The 26,134-nt window shown below is 35.2% G+C and overlaps 2 protein-coding genes across 2 annotated transcripts; both read right to left on the bottom strand.

The window, feature by feature from the left end:
• Positions 1 to 10,500: 10,500 nt before the first annotated feature.
• LOC136224619 (phospholipase A1-II 1-like) lies at positions 10,501 to 11,900 on the bottom strand. Its single transcript, XM_066013005.1, has 2 exons — positions 11,332 to 11,900; positions 10,501 to 11,246 (listed from the first exon to the last, which is right to left on the bottom strand). Exons 1-2 carry the CDS (start codon positions 11,881 to 11,883, stop codon positions 10,605 to 10,607), a joined length of 1,194 nt encoding a protein of 397 aa, XP_065869077.1. The 5' UTR covers positions 11,884 to 11,900; the 3' UTR covers positions 10,501 to 10,604.
• Positions 11,901 to 24,287: 12,387 nt separating this feature from the next.
• Positions 24,288 to 25,687, bottom strand: LOC136224786 (phospholipase A1-II 1-like). Its single transcript, XM_066013204.1, has 2 exons — positions 25,106 to 25,687; positions 24,288 to 25,026 (listed from the first exon to the last, which is right to left on the bottom strand). The coding sequence occupies exons 1-2, from the start codon at positions 25,668 to 25,670 to the stop codon at positions 24,392 to 24,394; spliced, it is 1,200 nt and encodes a 399-aa protein (XP_065869276.1). The 5' UTR covers positions 25,671 to 25,687; the 3' UTR covers positions 24,288 to 24,391.
• Positions 25,688 to 26,134: the final 447 nt, after the last annotated feature.

Here is a 26,134-nt window from a genome sequence, read left to right on the forward strand (position 1 = left end):
AGATTCCTGAAATTATTTTTAAAGTATGTTAGAGTAGAAGAACTAAAACTGAAAATTGTCGAGGGCTAAATATATAATTTTGACGGGCTAATTAGTTTATGGAATACAAAATAAAGAGTCAAGGCACAAAATACATGGTATAAAAAAAAATAAGGACTTGACTATATTTTTTCAGACACTCAACATCTCAAAAATGAGACCTCCTTATATAAAAAATCCAATACAATATTTCTTGTACAAACCCATACAAAACCCATAAAAAACCCATACATAGACTTTGACACATACATTACACCCATACCTTGACTTTGAATACAACTATTTAATTCTTTCTTTTCACATGCTTTTGTTTTATTTATTTTATTTATTGTTATTTTTTATATCAAAAATTAAGTTTATTATTTTGTATTATTATTATTTTAACATGCTCCATTAAACTTAATTTTTCGTGACTCCCAATTGAGCTCTCAGTTGACTGAACACGTCATGTTTTAGCGGCTTCGTGAAAATATCTGCAATTTGATCTTGAGTTTTCACGTACTCAGCTTTACCTCCTTTTGCTCAATGCATTCCCGAATAAAATGATACCTCGTATCAATGTGCTTACTTCGATCATGAAACACTGGATTTTTCGCTAATGCCAGTGCAGATTTATTATCAATAAAAATCTCTGTTGGATCATTTTGACTCATCTGAAATTCTTTTAGAAATTTCCGGAGCCAAATCGCATGACACACACTAGATGTTGCAGCTACATATTCAGCTTCGCAGGTAGATAACGTCACGATCAGTTGCTTTTTTGAACTCCATGTGAATGCAGTATCACCCAGAAAAAATACAAAACCAGTTGTACTTTTTCGGTCATCCTTGTCATCGGCCCAGTCACTATCACTGTATCCAACTAATTTGAAATCATCAGATTTTGAATAAAGTAAACCCAAATTAGTTGTACCTTTAATATAACGGAGAATTCTTTTTGCTGCGTTCCAATGTGACACCGTTGGGGCTTCCATGTATCGACTTACTAAGCCGACTGCATAAAGAATATCTGGTCTCGTACATGTCAAGTATCTGAGACTTCCGGCCAAGCTTCGGAATAATATCGGGTTGACTCTGTCTCCACCTTCATCTTTTGTCAACTTGATTCTACATTTGACTAGCGTGCTGACAGAATTACAATTTTCCATCTTGAACTTCTTTAAGATCTCCTTCGCAAAACCACCTTGAGAAATAAAAATTCTGCCGTCATTCTGCTTCACTTCAATGCCAAGATAATATGACATTAGACCAATGTCAGTCATCTCGAACTCACGAGACATTGTCTTCTTGAACTCTTCAAACATCTTAGGATTGTTCCCTGTAAAAATGAGATCATCCACATACAAAAAAACAAGTAACATATCTCCATTTTTCACCTTTGCATACATGGCATATTCATGTGGGCATTTGACAAAACCATTTTCTTAAAAATATTTGTCAATGCGACTGTTCCAGGCCCGTGATGCTTGCTTAAGACCATAAAGTGCCTTTTTCAATTTTAGCACTTTGTTTTCTTGACCTTTCATAACATACCCAGGTGGTTGCTGGATATAAATTTCCTCTTCCAGATATCCGTTGAGAAATGCAGATTTCACGTCCATTTGATGGATTCTCCACCCGTGTTGAGCAGCTACAGAAATTATCAGTCTGATACTCTCCATTCTGGCAACAGGAGCAAAAACTTCATTGTAGTCAATTCCGGGTCGTTGACTGAACCCTTTTGCCACCAGTCTTGCTTTATGTCGGACGATTTCACCGTTTGCATCTTTCTTTGCTTTGAAAACCCATTTAACTCCAATGGGTTTTTGACCGACCAGAAGTGATGTCAGCTCCCATGTTTTATTTTTCTCGATCAAATGAATCTCCTCTTCCATGGCTTTTCTCCATTTTTCATCTTTCATTGCTTCTTCTGGATCTGTTGGTTCATCATTAACAAAATGACAATAAAGTGTTAATTCATCATCGAGATTTCTTGTTACATCATAGAGATCTTTAATAGGTATGAATTTTTTAGGCTTTCCGGGCGGATGTTTATCTGAACTGTCTTCATTACTCGAGGACGAACTCGAACTAGATGAGCTTACTGATGTCGAATTGGTTGCTGGTGTTGTGGCTGCGACTGTGGCTGGTTCTTCCTGATCATTGTCTTCATCCATAAAAGGATAAAAACTGTAGCTGTTTTCTTTTTCACCGGTCCAGTCCCAAACTGCTTCTTCATCAATGGTGACATCTCTACTGATGATGATTTTTTGAGTCTGAGGATCCAACATTTTGTACCCTTTGGAATGTTCTGAATAGCCCACAAACAAATATTTCTTGCTTTTATCATCTAGCTTCTTGCGTTCTTCATCCGGTACATGGACATGAGCAACACTGCCAAAAAGAGGCAAATGAGAAATACTGGGTTTTATTCCGCTCCATGCTTCTTGTGGAGTTTGATCCCAAACACCGACAGTTGGCGATCTGTTCAACAGGTAGACAGCACAGTCCACTGCTTTGGCCCATAACTCCTTCGGTAAATTTTTGCTTTTTAACATGCTCCTCACCATGTTGAGCACCGTTCTGTTCTTTCTTTCTACTACGCCATTTTGCCGAGGTGATCTGGGGACTGAAAGGAAATGACGGATTCCATGATCTTCACAAAATTGCTTGAAAGAGATGGACATGTATTCACCACCTCTGTCTGATCTGAGTTCCTTAATAGAATGACCACTTTCTTTCTCCACTTGGACTTTCAATTTTTTAAATGTCTCAAAAACTTCTGTTTTTTCCTTCAAAAAATACACCCAGGTTTTTCTACTATAATCATCAATGAAAAGTAGAAAATATTTATTTTTTCCCAGGGACTGTGGAGTGATCGGTCCACACACGTCTGTGTGAACTAGCTCAAGTGGCGCATTTGCTCTTGACATGGACTCCTTTGGAAAACTGGTTCTGAATTGTTTTCCAACAAGACATCCTTGACACAGTTGATGAGGCTGGTCAATGTGAGGCAATCCGTTTACCATCTGCTTCTGTCCCAACAGCTTCAGTCCTCCAAAATTGAGATGTCCGTACCGTAAATGCCAAAGCCAGGGGGGACTTTGCACACGAGCTTTCAAACATTTGGCCACGTCCGTCTGAATGTTAATTGTGAACATTCTGTTTCTCGCCATGGGTACTCGTGCAATCAGCTCCTTTTTCTCATTCAACAGGAGTAGTTTCCGGTCCACCATGTGAACTTCATAATTTTTCTCGAGTAACTGTCCCAAACTCAAAATATTTCTTTTCATGTTAGAAACATAATAAACATTATCAATAAACTGGTGAGCGCCATTTTTGAGCCGAATAAGAATGGTTCCTTTGCCTGTAATAGGAACCTTAGAGGAATCTCCAAATACAACATTACCGCGAACGGATTCATAGAGCTCCACGAACATCTCCTTGTCACCACACATATGGTTACTTGCCGCATTGTCAAGATACCAGATATTATTTTCGCGATTTTCTTCACCTTCGTAGGTAAGTAACACTGTGCCAGTTACTTCCTCATCTTGAATATTATTGACAGTCTCCTCTACCTCCTTAGGCGGACTCCAACATTCCATCGCGTAGTGACCATACTTAGAGCAATTGTAACATTGAATGTTGGACTTGTCGCGTCCTTCATTCGGCCTCCAGTTTCCTCTTCCTTGACCGTGTCCTCGGCCTCTTCCTCTGCCTCTGGTGAATTGAGTGCTTCTGTCATTGTTGTTATTGCCGTTTTCATTTCTGCCTTGACTTCTGCCACGTCCTCGTCCTCTACCATTTCCTCCTCGACCTCTTCCGTGTCCTCTGCCGGAATGAGTACTTTCGCCATTTTTAAACACAGCCTTTGTTGCTCAGACTTGTCCTGCGGAATCTTTTCTTCGTTTCTCAAACCGCTCCTCTCGTGCTTGTAGTGACCCTACAACTTCATCAACGGACATTTCGCTGATGTCTCTGGACTCCTCCATAGCCACCACTATGTAATCAAATTTTGGTAGTAGTGATCGCATAATTTTTTCAACAATTCTGGACTCTTCAATTTTTTCTCCATACTGCCGCATCTGATTTATGATAGATTTTACTCGGGATGAGTAATCACTAATGACCTCCGTCTCTTTCATCCTCATCGTCTCAAATTCTCCTCTCAGCATCTGCAAACGAACTTTTTTAACTTTCTCCTCCCCTTGAAGAGAAACTCGTAGGATTGCCCACGCTTGTTTGGCGGTTGTAGCTTCAGCTACTTTCTCGAACATTAATTCATCCAAACCTTGATGGATGAGAGTAAGCGGCTTTTGATTGCTTTTGCGATTTTTTTGCAAAGTATCTTTTTCTGCCTGTGACAATGCTGCCTCGTTGGACGGGACTACGTAGCCTTTTTCAACAATGTCCCAGACATCTTGACATCCGAGTAACGCCTTCATTCAAATACACCAACTTGAATAATTAGTTTTGGTGAGCTGAGGGTATTGATAAGGAAGTTTGAGACCGTTTGACATTTTTATAGGGTCTGTTTTGCGGAAGACTGACTCCCGTAACGTGGCTCTGATACCACTTTGTTAGAGTAAAAGAACTAAAACTGAAAAATGTCGAGGGCTAAATATATAATTTTGACGGACTAATTAGTTTATGGAATACAAAATAAAGAGTCAAGGCACAAAATACATGGTATAAAAAAAACTAAGGACTTGGACTATATTTTTTCGGACAATCAACATCTAAAAAATGAGACCTCCTTATATAAAAAAATCTACTGTTATAAAAACCGGACCGGACCGGCCGGTCGAACCGGTCGAACCGGAAACTGGCCAGGAGTCCGGTCCAGAGTACTCCGGTTTGTTGAATCTTCAACAAACCGGACAGACCCGGGGTTGAACCGGAAACCGGAGGTCGGACCGGAAATCGATGCAACCCCGGTTTTTTGAAGATTTACCGAAAAAACTTTAAATAAAAAAAAAGTAAAAAATAGAGATCTGGTAGACAGAAACCGAGAGACACAGGAATTGTGGGGTGGAATTCCACATGACATAGATGATGATCAGCCAAAAGAGATCTGCAAGAAAATGAAGAAATGGAGATCTGCTGCTTGTGATTTTTTCATCTGCAAAAAACGAAAAATGGAAGCCAGAGGAGAGAAAGAAAGAAAAGCTGGTTTAGAGATGTGTGAAGTGAAAGAAAAAATGGAAGCCAGAGGACAACTAAATCATAATTCAAAATGACCAATTCTCTCTCCTACTCTTCTTTTCTCTCTTTTTCATTTTTCGATAAACTACTATTTCTCTCTTATTAAAATACTAACTTTATTCTTTATTTTATAATACATCAAAAAATTCAAAGGTTATTCATTCAATTTTTTTAAAAATAAACGAAATACAACAACCTTAATCAGATGCCATTTTAATAAAAAAAATGAGAAAAAATAATTAGACCCATTTTATATTTAAAAAATATTTCATTACATACTTAAGTTTTAAATTGACCAAAAACAATAACAAATCAAATTTTTATTATTTTGGATATATATAATTTTAAAAAAATAATTTTAAATTAGTTATATATATAAATATTATTTATTTATTTATTACATCATCCGGTCCGACCATTCCGAGCCATCCGATCCGACCAAGTGACCCGTGACCCTTTTATAAATCCGGTTTGATGTCCGGTCCGGTTCTGATAACATTGAAAAAATCCAATACATTATTTCTTGGACAAACCCATACAAAACCCATACAAAACCCATACATAGACTTTGACACATACATCACACCAATACCTTGACTTTGAATACAACTATTTAATTCTTTCTTTTCACATGCTTTTGTTTTATTTATTTTTATTTTTTATATCAAAAATTAAGTTTATTATTTTTTATTATTATTATTTTAACAAAGTATTCTAAAGAATTTTTAGAATAACTTTTTAATTCTTGATTTTTGGCGATATTCTAAATGGATTAATTTCTAAAACTTAATGATGTACGCTAATTCTTTTTTTTAATTCACTTAAATACAATTGTAATGTAGTCTTTGGTGTTTAATTTATACTGATCATACTTGTTTATGTTGAATAACAATGACGTTAGTTACATATTGAATTAAATTAAGTTAAACTTTGTTATTTGAGCTTTGAGTAAATTAATTGTGTTGATAAATTTGAAATATTGAAATTATAATTTATTCATTATTTTGAAAGGAGTGTATATAATTATATGTTTTAAAATGGAGTGGTTTGTTTAGTGGAAAGTAAATTATCTTAATTGTTGGAGCAAAATTCAGGTTGTTGATCCTAGTATCAAATGTAAGAGTACGATATATACTATTTATGACGAAGGGTTATTAAAATTTTCTATATACTTTTTCGGGTAAAACACTACAAGAAACAAGCTTTTGTCGGGAAAATTTTCCCCACAAAACATCTTAATTTCCCCACTGAAGGTTTTGTGAAATGAAAACTTCAACAAAATAAAAACGGATATTATGGCAAAAAGAAACAACTACCAAAAGGAATCAGATAAACATATACTAAACCAAGCCGTATAAATCCTTGATGAAGGGCACGACCAGAAGAAGACCGGGGCTGAGCATCACCAAACTGAGTTAGAGACCGACAAACCATTATTAGCGAGTGTAACAACAACACAAAATGTGAATTCCACAAACTGCCTCTTCGTGCAAAGGATCAAGCGGTGTACCCATTCCTGATTAATATCTCAAGGAACTGAAGTGGACTTCGTCCTAAAAAGACACAACCTAGCATAATCAACTTCGAGTCGTAGACGATGCCAACCATTACTCCAAGCTTTCTTAATAGCAAAGGTAACACCCTTAAGCCCTGTTTAGAAAGAAAACGATTATGGAATAGAAAAGACAAACGCGCAATGAGAAAAAACCCTTATAACATTATGAAAAATTGGTGTCGGAGCAGCTGAACAAGGGCCCTCACAATGCAAAACCCAATGTATTTAACGTCATCCGGAAAGAGAGGCAGACTAATGAGCCTCAACGATGCAAGGCGCCTTGGGAGGATGACCCGACAGAAAAAACTGTGAAATAATATGTTGTTCAAGCTAGATTATTTAATGGTCTTCAAATAATGAAATCTGACTTCGTAATCATACACTAAAGGGATCGAAGCGAACATAAAATTCTCAGAGTATGATTGTGGAAGAAAGCTTCATTTTGAAAATGTCACAAAAGTCAAAATTGTGCTAACAATGGCAGCCGACGACAAAACGCTTTATTGGGAACTGGAAGTATGATGTGTAGCACTAATCAACATATCAAGAATGGAATTAGACATATTTAAATGCTTGCCAAAGAGTCTAGAGATGGCTTTCTAGATCTCAATTGTGAAATTCCAGTGCTGAAAGGGATGACCAAAGGACTCGTTCGAGGCGCAACAAAGATATTAGCTACGAGTAACAAACTACTAGAAAAATAAGAGTTACACGCCAATTTAAGGAACCGACACTATTCAAAACGAAGCCCATCTCGACCGCCTAGGTCCCGCTTGAAATCGAGAATCTGTCCCGATTTTGTCTGATTAGTCCCTCTAGGCATTTTTTTTGGCTCCTTGCCGATTTTTAGCCGCTTGGGATCTGTCGACGTCGCCTAGATGACCTAGACGCCGCCTAAGTGACGATGAAGAAAATCATTTTTTGTGTTGAATTTATTTTTTTCTTTATTATAATTTACTTTTGAGTTCTTTCAATGATATTGTTGTTGAAATGTTGATGTTTGCATAGTTTTAGAGATATATGTTCGAAATATAGATGTTTTTCTATATTAAATAATTTTATACTATTGTTTTTAGATATTATAATACATATTAATTGAATTTATATAATAATTTTTTGATTAACAAATAAAAAATACAGATTCGATTAATCCCCGGTTAATCTTCGACCAATTCCCGATTAATTCTTGAGGGCCATGTCCGTCTGACTAGCACGTAACGTTTTCTACAACCTTGGGAACCAAACATAAATTAGTCTCTAATTGAGGACTAAATTTTTTCATTAACAATACTATTAATCACTAAGTACGTGAAAAGTCTTTGGCCACTCGACACTTAATCTTAAAGACCTAATTTTATAGAAAACAATATGCGTTTATTTTTTAAGGGCAAAGTGTAACTTTTTCTTTTACCAAAAAGACAAAAGTGTTGTTACTACTTCTATCCCAACTCCTATTTACCTGTCCCAATCTTTCATCTTCCTCCTTTATAAGGGCAGCGAGCGGAGTTGGCAATAGTCTCATACTGATTCTGATTACTAGGTAGATTCACTTGCATCTTTTATTTCTAATGTACATCTCCAGGTTCATTAATGATAGTTTCTAGGCTTAATTGGAACCCAACCCCCTAAACTTATAACTTTTTTTTCACCTGACCCCATCAACTTAGGGGACAACCTGTCAACCCCATCAACTCTCCAAAAACATCATATACAACCTCTTACACCCATATGTTCGGTCAAAATATTGACCCGTGTAGAAAATGTGCTTCACTATTGACCACACCAATGCCATGTGTCATTTTTTTATTAAATTTTTTCATTGACACCCCTGCTCGGCGAGCAAGCCCATTTGTGCTCGGGAAGCAACTACCAGACATGGATTTCGATCAGAATTCTTATGCCAAAATCCCAACTCCAATCAACTCGTAACACGTGGCATTTGTGTGGTCAGCAGTCAAGCGCGTTTTCCACACGGGTCAATATTTTGACCGAACATAGGAGTGTAAGAGGCTGTATGTGATGTTTTTAGAGAATTGAGGGGTTGAGAGGTTGTCCCCTAAGTTGATGGGTCAGGTGAAAAAAAGTTACAAGTTTAGGGGTTTGGGTGCCTATTAAGCCTAGTTTCTATCTATCTAAAAAAAGATAAACTCCTAAATCCATTTGGGCACAACAATAGTCATAAAAGTTTATGCTCATGTTTCTCTCAGCATTCAAAATTATGGTTCACCAAGTGGCTCTTTTGGCAGAGTTTCAATTTTTATTTATGTTTTTTTTTTAACTTTTTTTTGTTTGTTTTTCAGGTTTACCCCCATTTTCAGCTATTCCTTATTTTAGCGTCTTAATATTTTTTCATTTTTCATGGAAAACTTTATGGAATTTAAAGTTGCAAGTGCTCGACCCAGACTACAGTTAAGCATGCATCTTTATTTAATATTGTGTATCTGTCCATAAGTCTCCGAACCACAGCTAGAACCTGCATCTAATATATATTATATTATAATCAGTCTCAATTTGGTGAATTTCGTTGGCCATACATAGTTTTCTCTTTCTTCAGGCCAGTGGTCATTTTATGTTAAATCGAGACAAGTTGGCAGTTCATCGTGGCTTCTGTGGCTCGAGGGGAATTGTGAAGGAAGTAATCATAAATAAGATTTATTGTCTAGATAGGATTACTTTATATGTGTAATTAGAATTCCTAGCATGCGTAGCATTTTCTTATTTATATTAGTCCTAGTTAATTGCCTATATGTATATATATGCTTGTGTATGATTTATTTAAGGGTTAATTCAAAAATAAAAAAAAAATCAACGTGGTTTCACGTTTTTGCAGATGGATACCTGTAGCTTTTTCCTAACAAAACAAGCCATGTGGTTGGCCATTTTTTTTTATTTTGGGTTGACTTTACCAAATTTGGCTGATAACGAACTCGAAATGAAACTTTTCAAGAATTAAAATTGTTTAGTATCATATTTACTATGGAACCACATTTATTATTTTTCAAAATCGTTATTTTTGGAGTTTTCTCTTGCTAAACATTAACTTTCTATCTCATAAAAACAACAACACCTAAATGGACCCAAACCTAAAAAGTTGAAAAATTAAATGTCACATTATGTATATTTTGTTGTAAATTAACACAATGTCGAACCTTGGAGGGTTAGAGCTTGAATTTGAAGGCCTAGAAATACCCACGAGTACTTGTAACTCATTTGGTTTTCTTCAGGAACTTGTGTTTTGGGTATATCTTCTACTTTTATTTTCTGTGTTTTGATGTTTTTTATTATTTGATTATAACTGAATACTGACTAATAAGTGATATGTAATTCATGCGGATAAATTGATACAATAATTGGCATAGTTTGTAAAACAAAAACCGCATGTTTTACACAAATTAAAAAGACCTTTAATAGAACACAGTATAGTGTTTAGAAATGCTAAGTAGAAAGCAGAGCGAAATAGTACCATAATGATAATGAAATTGAGTGAAATACAAATTTAATTAGAAAGTATGGTAATGAATCTAGCGTGTTGAATAAGTTCTAGTAAGCATAAAACAACTTTTTCAATAATTTTGATAGGAGAAAGAAACTTGAGTTATTCTTAAAGGAGATAGTACAATGATAAATTACAAGATAAGAAACAGACACACACAGTCACAATCCTAAACCTTAAAAGGAAAAAGGGTTAGGAAAATAAAGAAAAAACACTTAAGAAATTGATGATTTAGAGTCCAAATTTAACTAGCATACACTTATATTTATTTGATAGATTAGGGGTATATGTGTAGTTTTTGGGTTAAATTTGGAGCTTATAGGTTTATAATTAAGAAAGAATTAGATCAGGAGGAGGAGGAGGAATGTAGTCATTGAGCTTCCAAAATCCATTCTCCATCTGAACCAAACCTTTATTGATAACAGAGGTCCACCAAGTGGGAGGCACCTTGTAAAGAGCATTCAAGAGATCATCATATTTGTTGACTAGTGCAACATCGAAATCAAATCCCAACTTGAAGTCATTTCCTTCTCCTTGGTAAGCAGCAATTCCATAGAAATGAAGGTTGAGATCATGCGACTGCACGTTGGTGTGTGTCTTTATGTCTGCTGAATTTTGGGTGTTAATGTAAAGCTGTACACCAACCTCTGAATATCTAGTGATGATTAAATCTGGAGGAAGATCAGGAACAATATCCTTATTATTTCGAATGCGCAACAGATGAAGATTAGGCAGGGAATTAAACAATTCCAGAAATGTTTTGTCTCCAACGCGGGGGCAACCATAAACAAAAGCAGTGACTGGATATACGACCGAAGTAGAACCAGATGGCTTGTTATATCCATTGAAAACTATGTCCATTGCATTCAGAGTTGCAAGTGCTCCACCCAAACTATGACCTACTACAGTTATGCTCACATCTTCATTTAATGCTGAGTATTTGTCCACAAGTCTCCGAACCACAGCTAGAACCTGTATCCAATATATACTATATTATAGTCAGTCTTATTTATTTATGTGAAAGTGAAAGTGAAAGTGAAATACAAATAATATATACCTGTTCTCTAGCACTGGTTTTACTGTAAACTGAATTTGCACTTTTGTCAGTGTAGACATTGAGAAAACCCTGATGTACCTTTGCATTATTACCAGGAAAAACCTCTGGAGCTGAAGTCTGACAAAAGTTAATATTTTTTAACCATTCAATTGGCAACCTTGTTCCCCTCCAACATATCAGGATGTCTCTCCTGCCTAAAACAAGCTTTCCTTCATCGGTTGCAACAGCAACATACCCCATAAATGCAGATTGTCTTTTTGCCCAATCTCCAATTTCGACTTCTGATCTTGCATAAAAGCAGTCACTCACTTCGTATTTGAATGGATTCCCAAGTTCTAGTCCTGCCCGAATGAACAGTTCCTCCGTAGGAAATAAGCATAGTCCATACCCATCAGATTGTTCCACGCCATTGAAACAATCATTCACCGCACTAATTCTTTCACCGTACTGAACAAGATACCGCCGGAGATTATCGTCGATAGGGTCTAAAAGACCATTCCAATTGTTTTCAATGCCGCTAAGTGCCTTCCATTTTGATGCTATGCACTCCATTATGATATGATATATGCTTTTAATTTGTTTTTCTCTGATCTTCCTTCTTATTTGCACATATATATAGGTATCAAAATTAGTATTTTAATCAACACCAGATAAGGATCCATTATTAGAAAAATTATATCAGTTTATGTTTATCCAAATTAATCTGGATGTTCAACAGCCTAATCAAATTCAGAAATGTGATTTACATGTTTTTATAACATCTGTACTGTAAATATATACTTTATAGTCTAGTTACTCTGAAAAATTAAGGATAATATTCATTATATATCAACATTAACCCTTTCTTCTTCTTGTTTAACGTTTACTTATTTTTTTATACTTTTATTTCTCGTCTCATACCCACCCACGTTTTTATTTCTTTTTCATCTTGTTAATCACTTTCCAATTCTTTATCATCCTAGCTTCCAATATTATATATCATTCATCTTATCTTTTTGGTAGATTAACCAAAGAAATTCTATATTAATTAACTAAGCCTATATATAATAGGGATCCGAATTAATTAATTAAGCCTATATACAATGAGCTAGAGATGAATTAATTAGTCCTCTCGGAATTGATTTAAGGGTCCCTGAATTTGGCTAATAGGATCAATTTTCTCCTAATTCAACTTTAAGCATCAATCTAACCCTTTAACTCGACACTTGATATCAAATTAGTCCAAATGACACGTGTCTAATAACTGCCAATCATATACTGACACGTGTCCTTTTCCGACTAATTTGATCTCAAGTGTCCAGTTCAAGGACCAATTTGATACCCAAACTCCATTAATTATTCCTACTAGTCAACTTAAATGGCCAAATTGTTTCTTAATTAGAACATTGAACTTATGATTTGATGGTTAAGTTCTTATTGCTTCTTTCAAAATTAGAACTTATGTTTTTAATTTTGATAGTTAAGTTCTTACGTTTTGATATGACTCCTTCAAAACTAGAATTACAATACCAACTTAGACCTTATTTCAGAATTAGAATGAGTGTACATGTTTCACAGATATTCAGAACCAATGTATAAAAGAGTTTAGGGAATGTGATTTTAAAAAAAAAACAAAATACTCCAGATATGAAATTAGGAATGAGCTTAGGGTTTATAACTTTAAATCTTTAGATTTTCAATTGTATTTAAATTTGTGAATGTTTTGCTAAATAGGTGACATGTTTATTATATATTTATGTTTTGTTTAATTGATTTATTTATTTATTATTAACGAGTATGGGTACCTCGGAATTAAATGAGACAAAATGGATCCAAAATGTGCATCTGTTAGGGTAATGGGAAAAGAATAAATATAATAACAGCGTAACTGTACGAGAATAACCTTGCTTACACATAAGTATGATTAACACAGGGTATATATATATTAAAAATAAAATATTTGATTTGTGAATATATATAAAATTATAAAGCATTATTAAGTCTAGTTATATCATTATAACTAAACTTTTTTTAGAACAACTTTGAAATATATTTATTATATATATAAAAGTTTAATGCCAGAAATATATATTTAACACTGACAAAATTATATATATAGGGAATAAAGTCTAATGTGAGAAATATATATTTAAAACTGATAAATTTTCTGTCATTTCAATCCAATTCGGTTATCGGTCCAATTCTAGATAAATTTCGATCAATGTTTTTAATGTCAAATTTTCAATTCCGTCCAGTTCTTTGAAAAAAGTCAATGGTTCGGGTTGATCCGATATATTGACTCATGAACATCGTTTTTTGGAGAAAGCATAATCAACTTCGATTTTGTCATTTTCCGGCAAGATATATGTATTCAAATGAGGATTTGGACTCTTAGGGTTGCAGGGATTATGTTGGTATACTCGGTTTCTTCGTATGTCAAAGTTGAATTCTCCCGAATCAATTGTATTCCCGACGAGGTACAAAAATAATGTAGAAGATTCCTGAAATTATTTTTAAAGTATGTTAGAGTAGAAGAACTAAAACTGAAAATTGTCGAGGGCAAAATATATAATTTTGACGGGCTAATTAGTTTATGGAATACAAAATAAAGAGTCAAGGCACAAAATACATGGTATAAAAAAAAATAAGGACTTGACTATATTTTTTCAGACACTCAACATCTCAAAAATGAGACCTCCTTATATAAAAAATCCAATACAATATTTCTTGTACAAACCCATACAAAACCCATAAAAAACCCATACATAGACTTTGACACATACATTACACCCATACCTTGACTTTGAATACAACTATTTAATTCTTTCTTTTCACATGCTTTTGTTTTATTTATTTTATTTATTGTTATTTTTTATATCAAAAATTAAGTTTATTATTTTGTATTATTATTATTTTAACATGCTCCATTAAACTTAATTTTTCGTGACTCCCAATTGAGCTCTCAGTTGACTGAACACGTCATGTTTTAGCGGCTTCGTGAAAATATCTGCAATTTGATCTTGAGTTTTCACGTACTCAGCTTTACCTCCTTTTGCTCAATGCATTCCCGAATAAAATGATACCTCGTATCAATGTGCTTACTTCGATCATGAAACACTGGATTTTTCGCTAATGCCAGTGCAGATTTATTATCAATAAAAATCTCTGTTGGATCATTTTGACTCATCTGAAATTCTTTTAGAAATTTCCGGAGCCAAATCGCATGACACACACAAGATGTTGCAGCTACATATTCAGCTTCGCAGGTAGATAACGTCACGATCAGTTGCTTTTTTGAACTCCATGTGAATGCAGTATCACCCAGAAAAAATACAAAACCAGTTGTACTTTTTCGGTCATCCTTGTCATCGGCCCAGTCACTATCACTGTATCCAACTAATTTGAAATCATCAGATTTTGAATAAAGTAAACCCAAATTAGTTGTACCTTTAATATAACGGAGAATTCTTTTTGCTGCGTTCCAATGTGACACCGTTGGGGCTTCCATGTATCGACTTACTAAGCCGACTGCATAAAGAATATCTGGTCTCGTACATGTCAAGTATCTGAGACTTCCGGCCAAGCTTCAGAATAATGTCGGGTTGACTCTATCTCCATCTTCATCTTTTGTCAACTTGAATCCACATTTGACTAGCGTGCTGACAGAATTACAATTTTCCATCTTGAACTTCTTTAAGATCTCCTTCGCAAAACCACCTTGAGAAATAAAAATTCCGCCGTCATTCTGCTTCACTTCAATGCCAAGATAATATGACATTAGACCAATGTCAGTTATCTCGAACTCACGAGCCATTGTCTTCTTGAACTCTTCAAACATCTTAGGATTGTTCCCTGTAAAAATGAGATCATCCACATACAAACAAACAAGTAACATATCTCCATTTTTCACCTTTGCATATAGGGCATATTCATGTGGGCATTTGACAAAACCATTTTCTTAAAAATATTTGTCAATGAGACTGTTCTAGGCTCGTGGTACTTGCTTAAGACCATAAAGTGTCTTTTTCAATTTTAGCACTTTGTTTTCTTGACCTTTCACAACATACCCAGGTGGTTGCTGGATATAAATTTCCTCTTCCAGATATCCGTTGAGAAATGCGGATTTCACGTCCATTTGATGGATTCTCCACCTGTGTTGAGAAGCTACAGAAATTATCAGTCTGATACTCTCCATTATGGCAACAGGAGCAAAAACTTCATTGTAATCAATTCCGGGTCGTTGACTGAACCCTTTTGCCACCAGTCTTGCTTTATGTCGGACGATTTCACCATTTGCATCTTTCTTTGCTTTGAAAACCTGTTTAACTCCAATGGGTTTTTGACCGACCGGAAGTGATGTCAGCTCCCATGTTTTATTTTTCTCGATCGAATGAATCTCCTCTTCCATGGATTTTCTCCATTTTTCATCTTTCATTACTTCTTCTGGATCTGTTGGTTCATCATTAACAAAATGACAATAAAGAGTTAATTCATCATCGAGATTTTTTGTTATTTCATAGAGATCTTTAATAGGTATGATTTTTTTAGGCTTTCCGGGCAGATGTTCATCTGAACTGTCTTCATTACTCGAGGATGAACTCGAACTAGATGAGCTTACTGATGTCGAATTGGTTGCTGGTGTTGTGGCTGCGACTGTGGCTGGTTCTTCCTGATCATTGTCTTCATCCATAAAATGATAAAAACTGTAGCTGTTTTCTTTTTCACCGGTCCAGTCCCAAACTGCTTCTTCATCAATGGTGACATCTCTACTGATGATGATTTTCTGAGTCTGAGGATCGAACATTTTGTACCCTTTGGAATGTTCTGAATAGCCCACAAACAAATATTTCTTGCTTTTATCATCTAGCTTCTTGCGTTCTTCATCCGGTACATGGACATGAGCAACACTGCCAAAAAGAGGCAAATGAGAAATACTGGGTTTTATTCCGCTCCATGCTTCTCGTGGAGTTTGATCCCAAACACTGACAGTTGGCGATCTGTTCAACAGGTAGATAGCACAGTCCACTGCTTCGGCCCATAACTCCTTCGGTAAATTTTTGCTTTTTAACATGCTCCTCACCATGTTGAGCATCGTTCTGTTCTTTCTTTCTGCTACGCCATTTTGCTGAGGTGATCTAGGGACTGAAAGGAAATGACAGATTCCATGATCTTCACAAAATTGCTTGAAAGAGATGGACATGTATTCATCACCTCTGTCTGATCCGAGTGCCTTAATAAAATGACCACTTTCTTTCTCCACTTGGACTTTGAATTTTTTAAATGTCTCAAAAATTTCTGTTTTTTCCTTCAAAAAATACACCCAAGTTTTTCTACTATAATCATCAATGAAAAGTAGAAAACATTTATTTTTTCCCAAGGACTGTGGAGTGATCGGTCCACACACGTCTGTGTGAACTAGCTCAAGTGGCGCCTTTGCTCTTGACATGGACTCCTTTGGAAAACTGGTTCTGAATTGTTTTCCAACAAGACCCTTGACACAGTTGATGAGGCTGGTCAATGTGAGGCAATCCGTTTACCATCTGCTTCTGTCCCAACAGCTTCAGTCCTCCAAAATTGAGATCTCCGTACCGTAAATGCCAAAGCCAGGGGGGACTTTGCACACAAGCTTTCAAACATTTGGCCACGTCTGTCTGAATGTTAATTGTGAACATTCTGTTTCTTGCCATGGGTACTCGTGCAATCAGCTCCTTTTTCTCATTCAACAGGAGTAGTTTCCGGTCCACCATGTGAACTTCATAATTTTTCTCGAGTAACTATCCCAAACTCAAAATATTGCTTTTCATGTTAGGAACATAATAAACATTATCAATAAACTGGTGAGCGCCATTTTTGAGCCGAATAAGAATGGTTCCTTTGCCTGTAATAGGAACCTTAGAGGAATCTCCAAATACAACATTACCGCGAACGGATTCATAGAGCTCCACGAACATCTTCTTATCACCACAAATATGGTTACTTGCCGCATTGTCAAGATACCATATATTATTTTCGTGATTTTCTTCACCTTCGTAGGTAAGTAACACTATGCCAGTTACTTCCTCATCTTGAATATTATTAGCAGTCTCCTCTACCTCCTTAGGCGGACTCCAACATTCCACCGCATAGTGACCATACTTAGAGCAATTGTAACATTGAATGTTGGACTTGTCGCGTCCTTCATTCGGCCTCCAGTTTCCTCTTCCTTAACCGCGTCATCGGCCTCTTCCTCTGCCTCTGGTGAATTGAGTGCTTCTGTCATTGTTGTTATTGCCGTTTTCATTTCTGCCTTGACTTCTGCCACGTCCTCGTCCTCTACCATTTCCTCCTCGACCTCTTCCGTGTCCTCTGCCGGAATGACTACTTTCGCCATTTTTAAACACAGCCTTTGTTGCTAAGACTTGTCCTGCGGAATCTTTTCTTCGTTTCTCAAACCGCTCCTCTCGTGCTTGTAGTGACCCTACAACTTCATCAACGGACATTTCGCTGATGTCTCTGGACTCCTCCATAGCCACCACTATGTAATCAAATTTTGGTAGTAGTGATCGCATAATTTTTTCAACAATTCTGGACTCTTCAATTTTTTCTCCATACTGCCGCATCTGATTTATGATAGATTTTACTCGGGATGAGTAATCACTAATGACCTCCATCTCTTTCATCCTCATCGTCTCAAATTCTCCTCTCAGCATCTGCAAACGAACTTTTTTAACTTTCTCCTCCCCTTGAAGAGAAACTCGTAGGATTTCCCACGCTTGTTTGGCGGTTGTAGCTTCAGCTACTTTCTCGAACATTAATTCATCCAAACCTTGATGGATGAGAGTAAGCGGCTTTTGATCGCTTTTGCGATTTTTTTGCAAAGTATCTTTTTCTGCCTGTGACAATGCTGCCTCGTTGGACGGGACTACGTAGCCTTTTTCAACAATGTCCCAGACATCTTGACATCCGAGTAACGCCTTCATTCAAATACACCAACTTGAATAATTAGTTTTGGTGAGCTGAGGGTATTGATAAGGAAGTTTGAGACCGTTTGACATTTTTATAGGGTCTGTTTTGCGGAAGACTAACTCCCGTAACGTGGCTCTGATACCACTTTGTTAGAGTAGAAGAACTAAAACTGAAAAATGTCGAGGGCTAAATATATAATTTTGACGGACTAATTAGTTTATGGAATACAAAATAAAGAGTCAAGGCACAAAATACATGGTATAAAAAAAACTAAGGACTTGGACTATATTTTTTCGGACAATCAACATCTAAAAAATGAGACCTCCTTATATAAAAAAATCTACTGTTATAAAAACCGGACCGGACCGGCCGGTCGAACCGATCGAACCGGAAACTGGCCAGGAGTCCGGTCCAGAGTACTCCGGTTTGTTGAATCTTCAACAAACCGGACAGACCCGGGGTTGAACCGGAAACCGGAGGTCGGACCGGAAATCGATGCAACCCCGGTTTTTTGAAGATTTACCGAAAAAACTTTAAATAAAAAAAAAGTAAAAAATAGAGATCTGGTAGACAGAAACCGAGAGACACAGAAATTGTGGGGTGGAATTCCACATGACATAGATGATGATCAGCCAAAAGAGATCTGCAAGAAAATGAAGAAATGGAGATTTGCTGCTTGTGATTTTTTCATCTGCAAAAAACGAAAAATGGAAGCCAGAGGAGAGAAAGAAAGAAAAGCTGGTTTAGAGATGTGTGAAGTGAAAGAAAAAATGGAAGCCAGAGGACAACTAAATCATAATTCAAAATGACCAATTCTCTCTCCTACTCTTCTTTTCTCTCTTTTTCATTTTTCGATAAACTACTATTTCTCTCTTATTAAAATACTAACTTTATTCTTTATTTTATAATACATCAAAAAATTCAAAGGTTATTCATTCAATTTTTTTAAAAATAAACGAAATACAACAACCTTAATCAGATGCCATTTTAATAAAAAAAATGAGAAAAAATAATTAGACCCATTTTATATTTAAAAAATATTTCATTACATACTTAAGTTTTAAATTGACCAAAAACAATAACAAATCAAATTTTTATTATTTTGGATATATATAATTTTAAAAAAATAATTTTAAATTAATTATATATATAAATATTATTTATTTATTTATTACATCATCCGGTCCGACCAATCCGAGCCATCCGATCCGACCAAGTGACCCGTGACCCTTTTATAAATCCGGTTTGATGTGCGGTCCGGTTCTGATAACATTGAAAAAATCCAATACATTATTTCTTGGACAAACCCATACAAAACCCATACAAAACCCATACATAGACTTTGACACATACATCACACCCATACCTTGACTTTGAATACAACTATTTAATTCTTTCTTTTCACATGCTTTTGTTTTATTTATTTTTATTTTTTATATCAAAAATTAAGTTTATTATTTTTTATTATTATTATTTTAACAAAGTATTCTAAAGAATTTTTAGAATAACTTTTTAATTCTTGATTTTTGGCGATATTCTAAATGGATTAATTTCTAAAACTTAATGATGTACGCTAATTCTTTTTTTTTAATTCACTTAAATACAATTGTAATGTAGTCTTTGGTGTTTAATTTATACTGATCATACTTGTTTATGTTGAATAACAATGACGTTAGTTACATATTGAATTAAATTAAGTTAAACTTTGTTATTTGAGCTTTGAGTAAATTAATTGTGTTGATAAATTTGAAATATTGAAATTATAATTTATTCATTATTTTGAAAGGAGTGTATATAATTATATGTTTTAAAATGGAGTGGTTTGTTTAGTGGAAAGTAAATTATCTTAATTGTTGGAGCAAAATTCAGGTTGTTGATCCTAGTATCAAATGTAAGAGTACGATATATACTATTTATGACGAAGGGTTATTAAAATTTTCTATATACTTTTTCGGGTAAAACACTACAAGAAACAAGCTTTTGTCGGGAAAATTTTCCCCACAAAACATCTTAATTTCCCCACTGAAGGTTTTGTGAAATGAAAACTTCAACAAAATAAACACGGGTATTATGGCAAAAAGAAACAACTACCAAAAGGAATCAGATAAACATATACTAAACCAAGCCGTATAAATCCTTGATGAAGGGCACGACCAGAAGAAGACCGGGGCTGAGCATCACCAAACTGAGTTAGAGACCGACAAACCATTATTAGCGAGTGTAACAGCAACACAAAATGTGAATTCCACAAACTGCCTCTTCGTGCAAAGGATCAAGCGGTGTACCCATTCCTGATTAATATCTCAAGGAACTGAAGTGGACTTCGTCCTAAAAAGACACAACCTAGCATAATGAACTTCGAGTCGTAGACGATGCCAACCATTACTCCAAGCTTTCTTAATAGCAAAGGTAACACCCTTAAGCCCTGTTTAGAAAGAAAACGATTATGGAATAGAAAAGACAAACGCGCAATGAGAAAAAACCCTTATAACATTATGAAAAATTGGTGTCGGAGCAGCTGAACAAGGGCCCTCACAATGCAAAACCCAATGTATTTAACGTCATCCGGAAAGAGAGGCAGACTAATGAGCCTCAACGATGCAAGGCGCCTTGGGAGGATGACCCGACAGAAAAAACTGTGAAATAATATGTTGTTTAATGGTCTTCAAATAATGAAATCTGACTTCGTAATCATACACTAAAGGATCGAAGCGAACATAAAATTCTCAGAGTATGATTGTGGAAGAAAGCTTCATTTTGAAAATGTCACAAAAGTCAAAATTGTGCTAACAATGGCAGCCGACGACAAAACGCTTTATTGGGAACTGGAAGTATGATGTGTAGCACTAATCAACATATCAAGAATGGAATTAGACATATTTAAATGCTTGCCAAAGAGTCTAGAGATGGCTTTCTAGATCTCAATTGTGAAATTCCAGTGTTGAAAGGGATGACCAAAGGACTCGTTCGAGGCGCAACAAAGATATTAGCTACGAGTAACAAACTACTAGAAAAATAAGAGTTACACGCCAATTTAAGGAACCGACACTATTCAAAACGAAGCCCATCTCGACCGCCTAGGTCCCGCTTGAAATCGAGAATCTGTCCCGATTTTGTCTGATTAGTCCCTCTAGGCATTTTTTTTGGCTCCTTGCCGATTTTTAGCCGCTTGGGATCTGTCGACGTCGCCTAGATGACCTAGACGCCGCCTAAGTGACGATGAAGAAAATCATTTTTTGTGTTGAATTTATTTTTTTCTTTATTATAATTTACTTTTGAGTTCTTTCAATGATATTGTTGTTGAAATGTTGATGTTTGCATAGTTTTAGAGATATATGTTCGAAATATAGATGTTTTTCTATATTAAATAATTTTATACTATTGTTTTTAGATATTATAATACATATTAATTGAATTTATATAATAATTTTTTGATTAACAAATAAAAAAATACAGATTCGATTAATCCCCGGTTAATCTTCGACCAATTTCCGATTAATTCTTGAGTCCATGTCCGTCTGACTAGCACGTAACGTTTTCTACAACCTTGGGAACCAAACATAAATTAGTCTCTAATTGAGGACTAAATTTTTTCATTAACAATACTATTAATCACTAAGTACGTGAAAAGTCTTTGGCCACTCGACACTTAATCTTAAAGACCTAATTTTATAGAAAACAATATGCGTTTATTTTTTAAGGGCAAAGTGTAACTTTTTCTTTTACCAAAAAGACAAAAGTGTTGTTACTACTTCTATCCCAACTCCTATTTACCTGTCCCAATCTTTCATCTTCCTCCTTTATAAGGGCAGCGAGCGGAGTTGGCAATAGTCTCATACTGATTCTGATTACTAGGTAGATTCACTTGCATCTTTTATTTCTAATGTACATCTCCAGGTTCATTAATGATAGTTTCTAGGCTTAATTGGAACCCAACCCCCTAAACTTATAACTTTTTTTTCACCTGACCCCATCAACTTAGGGGACAACCTGTCAACCCCATCAACTCTCCAAAAACATCATATACAACCTCTTACACCCATATGTTCGGTCAAAATATTGACCCGTGTAGAAAATGTGCTTCACTATTGACCACACCAATGCCATGTGTCATTTTTTTATTAAAATTTTTTCATTGACACCCCTGCTCGGCGAGCAAGCCCATTTGTGCTCGGGAAGCAACTACCAGACATGGATTTCGATCAGAATTCTTATGCCAAAATCCCAACTCCAATCAACTCGTAACACGTGGCATTTGTGTGGTCAGCAGTCAAGCGCGTTTTCCACACGGGTCAATATTTTGACCGAACATAGGAGTGTAAGAGGCTGTATGTGATGTTTTTAGAGAATTGAGGGGTTGAGAGGTTGTCTCCTAAGTTGATGGGTCAGGTGAAAAAAAGTTACAAGTTTAGGGGTTTGGGTGCCTATTAAGCCTAGTTTCTATCTATCTAAAAAAAGATAAACTCCTAAATCCATTTGGGCACAACAATAGTCATAAAAGTTTATGCTCATGTTTCTCTCAGCATTCAAAATTATGGTTCACCAAGTGGCTCTTTTGGCAGAGTCTCAATTTTTATTTATGTTTTTTTTTTAACTTTTTTTTGTTTGTTTTTCAGGTTTACCCCCATTTTCAGGTATTCCTTATTTTAGCGTCTTAATATTTTTTCATTTTTCATGGAAAACTTTATGGAATTTAAAGTTGCAAGTGCTCGACCCAGACTACAGTTAAGCATGCATCTTTATTTAATATTGTGTATCTGTCCATAAGTCTCCGAACCACAGCTAGAACCTGCATCTAATATATATTATATTATAATCAGTCTCAATTTGGTGAATTTCGTTGGCCATACATAGTTTTCTCTTTCTTCAGGCCAGTGGTCATTTTATGTTAAATCGAGACAAGTTGGCAGTTCATCGTGGCTTCTGTGGCTCGAGGGGAATTGTGAAGGAAGTAATCATAAATAAGATTTATTGTCTAGATAGGATTACTTTATATGTGTAATTAGAATTCCTAGCATGCGTAGCATTTTCTTATTTATATTAGTCCTAGTTAATTGCCTATATGTATATATATGCTTGTGTATGATTTATTTAAGGGTTAATTTTAAAAAAAAAAAATCAACGTGGTTTCACGTTTTTGCAGATGGATACCTGTAGCTTTTTCCTAACAAAACAAGCCATGTGGTTGGCCATTTTTTTTTATTTTGGGTTGACTTTACCAAATTTGGCTGATAACGAACTCGAAATGAAACTTTTCAAGAATTAAAATTGTTTAGTATCATATTTACTATGGAACCACATTTATTATTTTTCAAAATCGTTATTTTTGGAGTTTTCTCTTGCTAAACATTAACTTTCTATCTCATAAAAACAACAACACCTAAATGGACCCAAACCTAAAAAGTTGAAAAATTAAATGTCACATTATGTATATTTTGTTGTAAATTAACACAATGTCGAACCTTGGAGGGTTAGAGCTTGAATTTGAAGGCCTAGAAATACCCACGAGTACTTGTAACTCATTTGGTTTTCTTCAGGAACTTGTGTTTTGGGTATATCTTCTACTTTTATTTTCTGTGTTTTGATGTTTTTTATTATTTGATTATAACTGAATACTGACTAATAAGTGATATGTAATTCATGCGGATAAATTGATACAATAATTGGCATAGTTTGTAAAACAAAAACCGCATGTTTTACACAAATTAAAAAGACCTTTAATAGAACACAGTATAGTGTTTAGAAATGCTAAGTAGAAAGCAGAGCGAAATAGTACCATAATGATAATGAAATTGAGTGAAATACAAATTTAATTAGAAAGTATGGTAATGAATCTAGCGTGTTGAATAAGTTCTAGTAAGCATAAAACAACTTTTTCAATAATTTTGATAGGAGAAAGAAACTTGAGTTATTCTTAAAGGAGATAGTACAATGATAAATTACAAGATAAGAAACAGACACACACAGTCACAATCCTAAACCTTAAAAGGAAAAAGGGTTAGGAAAATAAAGAAAAAACACTTAAGAAATTGATGATTTAGAGTCCAAATTTAACTAGCATACACTTATATTTATTTGATAGATTAGGGGTATATGTGTAGTTTTTGGGTTAAATTTGGAGCTTATAGGTTTATAATTAAGAAAGAATTAGATCAGGAGGAGGAGGAGGAATGTAGTCATTGAGCTTCCAAAATCCATTCTCCATCTGAACCAAACCTTTATTGATAACAGAGGTCCACCAAGTGGGAGGCACCTTGTAAAGAGCATTCAAGAGATCATCATATTTGTTGACTAGTGCAACATCGAAATCAAATCCCAACTTGAAGTCATTTCCTTCTCCTTGGTAAGCAGCAATTCCATAGAAATGAAGGTTGAGATCATGCGACTGCACGTTGGTGTGTGTCTTTATGTCTGCTGAATTTTGGGTGTTAATGTAAAGCTGTACACCAACCTCTGAATATCTAGTGATGATTAAATCTGGAGGAAGATCAGGAACAATATCCTTATTATTTCGAATGCGCAACAGATGAAGATTAGGCAGGGAATTAAACAATTCCAGAAATGTTTTGTCTCCAACGCGGGGGCAACCATAAACAAAAGCAGTGACTGGATATACGACCGAAGTAGAACTAGATGGCTTGTTATATCCATTGAAAACTATGTCCATTGCATTCAGAGTTGCAAGTGCTCCACCCAAACTATGACCTACTACAGTTATGCTCACATCTTCATTTAATGCTGAGTATTTGTCCACAAGTCTCCGAACCACAGCTAGAACCTGTATCCAATATATACTATATTATAGTCAGTCTTATTTATTTATGTGAAAGTGAAAGTGAAAGTGAAATACAAATAATATATATCTGTTCTCTAGCACTGGTTTTACTGTAAACTGAATTTGCACTTTTGTCAGTGTAGACATTGAGAAAACCCTGATGTACCTTTGCATTATTACCAGGAAAAACCTCTGGAGCTGAAGTCTGACAAAAGTTAATATTTTTTAACCATTCAATTGGCAACCTTGTTCCCCTCCAACATATCAGGATGTCTCTCCTGCCTAAAACAAGCTTTCCTTCATCGGTTGCAACAGCAACATACCCCATAAATGCAGATTGTCTTTTTGCCCAATCTCCAATTTCGACTTCTGATCTTGCATAAAAGCAGTCACTCACTTCGTATTTGAATGGATTCCCAAGTTCTAGTCCTGCCCGAATGAACAGTTCCTCCGTAGGAAATAAGCATAGTCCATACCCATCAGATTGTTCCACGCCATTGAAACAATCATTCACCGCACTAATTCTTTCACCGTACTGAACAAGATACCGCCGGAGATTATCGTCGATAGGGTCTAAAAGACCATTCCAATTGTTTTCAATGCCGCTAAGTGCCTTCCATTTTGATGCTATGCACTCCATTATGATATGATATATGCTTTTAATTTGTTTTTCTCTGATCTTCCTTCTTATTTGCACATATATATAGGTATCAAAATTAGTATTTTAATCAACACCAGATAAGGATCCATTATTAGAAAAATTATATCAGTTTATGTTTATCCAAATTAATCTGGATGTTCAACAGCCTAATCAAATTCAGAAATGTGATTTACATGTTTTTATAACATCTGTACTGTAAATATATACTTTATAGTCTAGTTACTCTGAAAAATTAAGGATAATATTCATTATATATCAACATTAACCCTTTCTTCTTCTTGTTTAACGTTTACTTATTTTTTTATACTTTTATTTCTCGTCTCATACCCACCCACGTTTTTATTTCTTTTTCATCTTGTTAATCACTTTCCAATTCTTTATCATCCTAGCTTCCAATATTATATATCATTCATCTTATCTTTTTGGTAGATTAACCAAAGAAA

Source organism: Euphorbia lathyris, chromosome 3, assembly GCF_963576675.1.
Source record: "Euphorbia lathyris chromosome 3, ddEupLath1.1, whole genome shotgun sequence".
NCBI classification, from domain to species: Eukaryota; Viridiplantae; Streptophyta; class Magnoliopsida; order Malpighiales; family Euphorbiaceae; genus Euphorbia; species Euphorbia lathyris.